The 3899-nt window shown below is 40.7% G+C and overlaps 1 protein-coding gene across 1 annotated transcript in view; it reads left to right on the top strand.

The window, feature by feature from the left end:
- The window catches only part of ALDH6A1 (aldehyde dehydrogenase 6 family, member A1), a 35136-nt gene that overhangs the window by 15152 nt on the left and 16085 nt on the right, over positions 1-3899 (top strand). The window contains exons 7-10 of the mRNA XM_011981577.1: positions 667-856; positions 1359-1540; positions 2862-3041; positions 3302-3400. Of these exons, the coding sequence (XP_011836967.1) occupies positions 667-856; positions 1359-1540; positions 2862-3041; positions 3302-3400 (651 nt within the window). The remainder of the gene's footprint in view (positions 1-666; positions 857-1358; positions 1541-2861; positions 3042-3301; positions 3401-3899) is intronic.

Here is a 3899-nt window from a genome sequence, read left to right as displayed (position 1 = left end):
TGGGTTTCACCATGTTGGCCAAGCTGGTCTCGAACTCCTGACCTCAAGTGATCCGCCCACCTCGGCCTCCCAAAGTGCTGGGATTACAGGCATAAGCCACTATGCCTGGCTCTTGAAATTCTATATCAAGAGGTCTACTTTCTGTTTTGCCTTTCAGCTGGTTACTGGCATTATTGCTGTAAGGCTGTAAGTTCTCTCTCTTTTTTTATTTTTTTAACATTGCTCTTCTTATAACTGAAAAACCCAGCAGACAACAAATTCTTTCCTTTTGTTGTTTTTGTGTTTTTTGTTTTTGTTTTTTTTTTTTTGAGACAGGGGTCTCACTCTGTCACCCACTCTGGAGTACAATGGTGTGATCTTGGCTCACTACAACCTCTGCCTCCCAGAATCAAGGGGTCCCCCTACCTCAGCTTCCCAAGTAACTGGGACCACAGGCTTGTGCCATCATTCCTGGCTAATTTTTTGTATTTTTTGTAGAGATCGTGTTTCACCATGTTGCCTAAGCTGGTCTTGAACACCTGACCTCAAGTGATCCTTCCCACCTCAGCCTCCCAAAGTGCTGGGATTACAGGCGTTAGCCACCATACCTGGTCCACTGCTTAATTTCTTAGCTTAATTGTATTTGGCCAAGGAAGATTCCTGTGCTTTTCTGTATTTTTTTTTTAGGGAGCCAAGAACCATGGGGTAGTCATGCCAGATGCTAATAAGGAAAATACCCTGAACCAGCTGGTTGGGGCAGCATTTGGAGCTGCTGGTCAGCGCTGCATGGCTCTTTCAACAGCAGTCCTTGTGGGAGACGCCAAGAAGTGGCTGCCAGAGCTGGTGGAGCGTGCCAAAAACCTGAGAGTCAATGCAGGTAATCAATCACCTGCCTTGCTCCCTTAGATTTTGCATCTGTGGCACTAAGCTCTTGAGTTCTGTCAGTGGCCTTGGCCAGTGGGAACAATCATGTCTATTCTTGCCATTTCCTCTCTTTATATTGTACTTGTCACTTGGATTCATCTCATTAGCAGTGTTTTTTTGTTTTTTTTTAAAGGCAGAGGCTCTCTGTCACCCAAACTGGAGTGGAGTGGTGCCATCCTAGCTCGTGGCAGCCTCAAACTCTTGGGCTCGAGTGATCCTCCTGCCTCAGCCTCCTGAGCAGCTTGGACCAGAGGTGTGCACCACCACCTGGCTAATTTTTTTATTTTTTGTAGAGACGAAGTCTCACTTTGTTGCCCAGGCTGGTCTGGAACTCCTGGGCTCAAGCAGTCCTCCTGCCTTGGCCTCCTAAAGCTTTGGGATTACAGGCATGAGCCCTGACAGCAGTCATAATTTATGTTAATGAGGACCTTAAATTCTTCTGTGTTGTTTTACAGGAGATCAGCCTGGAGCTGATCTTGGCCCTCTGATCACTCCCCAGGCCAAAGAGCGAGTCTGTAATCTGATTGATAGTGGAACAAAGGAGGGAGCTTCCATCCTTCTTGATGGACGAAAAATTAAAGTGAAAGGCTATGAAAATGGTAACTTTGTTGGACCAACCATCATCTCGAATGTCAAGGTGAACAACTTTTATTTCACAAATATGAGAGCTGAAGGTACCTTAAAGGCTATAGAATCTCATCCCTCTAATTTATTAATCAAAATACTTAATGACTAAGACTTCATCTCTTGCCAGGATTGATCAGTTATTTTATCTGGAGTCTGAATGGGCCTCCCCTTCTAACTCCCAACCAAACTCTTTCCACTATACCAGCAGTCTGCAAACTTTCCATAAAGGGATATTTTCAGCTTTACAGGAATATAGTGTCTGTTGCAACTAAACTCTGATGTTGTAGTGTGAGATCAGCCATAAACATTGGGTGGCTGTGTTCCAATAAAACTTTATTTATGGACACTGATACTTGAATTTCATATCATTTAATATATGATTAAGTATTTTTTTCAACCATTTAAAAATGCAGAAACCATTTTTAACTTGGGGGCTGTACAAAAACAGGCAGGAAGCCACATTTGGCCCACAGGCTATAGTTTGCCAAACACTATCTTATCTTATACTGGTTTGTTAATGTTTTCTCTCCTGTGTCCCTCTTGCTGCCTAGCTTATGGCTACTGCAGTGTCTCAATCAATATATCAACCACCCGATATTTATTGAAAGTGACAGAAATAATTGACTTGTCAATTTTTATTTATCAAAACTTTGAAAGTCTCTCAGCTAACATGAGTTAAAAATTGAGGTAATGAGGCGTTTTTGAAATTCATATAGTCCTAGTATAATAGTGAATCATCAAGTGTTGAATGTAAGTGCAGTAGAAATTATGAAATCTCTTGCCACAGAACCATACAGAAAAATCCGTTTACCAGCAACAAACATTAATTGCATGGTGAAGGATGTTTTGAGTGTCTATGACCTGATATCAAAATATAAACATACAGACTTTTTTGGGAGGCAAAGGAGTGAATAAGAATGGATTCTTTATGTTATAGAAAACAGCATTGGGTTTCTATAAAGAGAAAAATTATCCTGGTATATTTAATATAGATTGGATTTATAAAAAATAAATTTTCATGTAACTTTTTGATGACAATTGGATGAAACAAGTTGTTCAGGTATTAAAAAGGAAGCTAATGATGGGTCCCTTAAAAGAAGTGTGGTTATTGTTGATAGGAATTCCAAGTTGTTTATATGATTGGTAACTTGGAAGATAGAACACAGTTAAGAGAGGACTTTTTTTAAAATAAGTGATTTGAAATGAAAAGAGATTACTAATATGAAAGTTGTCCATGTAAATGATGTGTAGTAAATGAAAGTATCAAATAAGCGTAAAATACTCAGAATCCAAAAAGCTCACTTCTTTTCTGGATGCATCACTCCTGGCAGCCAAATATGACCTGTTACAAAGAGGAGATTTTTGGTCCAGTTCTTGTGGTTCTGGAGACAGAAACATTGGATGAAGCCATCCAGATTGTAAATAACAACCCATATGGAAATGGAACTGCCATCTTCACCACCAATGGAGCCACTGCTCGGAAATATGCCCACTTGGTGGATGTCGGACAGGTTTGTGAACAGAATTTTTAAGAGATTCTTATATCCATTTACTATTTCCTAAGAGGAAACAGTAAATAATGGTGAGTCATTGGTTTAAGATTGCCCCCATGACCTCCCACATTGCCCCATTTCTTCCTCAGGAATGAAAGTTCATGAGGTAAAGGACAGGGTGGAAGGTGGGTATTTAAAACTGGTCTCTGATGACGTTGTGCTTCTAAATGGAGAGTTCCTTTGTCCTTGGGGTATGACACGGATTTGTTCTGTTTTAGGTGGGAGTGAATGTCCCCATTCCAGTGCCTTTGCCAATGTTCTCATTCACCGGCTCTCGATCCTCCTTCAGGGGAGACACCAATTTCTATGGCAAACAGGTAACTTTTGAGTTAAAATTTTTGTCTTTTCCCTTAAGAAATTTTCTTAAAGATATTCAGGAGCAAGGATTCTGCAAGGAAGGGCCTGCCAGCAGCTTCTGTGGGGTCATAATCAGTGCTTCTCAGAAGGTTCCCTAAAAAAGATTTAAAAGTTAACAAAATTTTGCCAAGCTGCTTCTTCCTGAATAATTCAAAGCAACAAAGTTTTGAGGAAAGAACATGGGGAAGTCCAAGCCTTTGTATATGCCACTTCCTGAGCGTGTGACCCTCTTCGCCATCTCTCCCCTTTCATCTGACTAACTCCTAATCATCTGTCATGTCTCAATTTAAAGAATGAGCTCTTCCAGAAAACCTCCTCCAACTGCCACCACCCCTCCCTCAGTGCTGGGTGGTGTGACCCCAGTGTGTTCCCATTGCACATAGTTTTTCTGTAATAGTTATTCATTTACAAAAAATGTTATTGAGCATCTTCTTTGTAGCAGACATTATTATTATTATT

The sequence above is a fragment of the Mandrillus leucophaeus genome, unplaced genomic scaffold (assembly GCF_000951045.1).
Source record: "Mandrillus leucophaeus isolate KB7577 unplaced genomic scaffold, Mleu.le_1.0 Scaffold228, whole genome shotgun sequence".
Classification (NCBI taxonomy): Eukaryota; Metazoa; Chordata; class Mammalia; order Primates; family Cercopithecidae; genus Mandrillus; species Mandrillus leucophaeus.
This window is presented reverse-complemented; position numbering and strand designations above follow the sequence as displayed.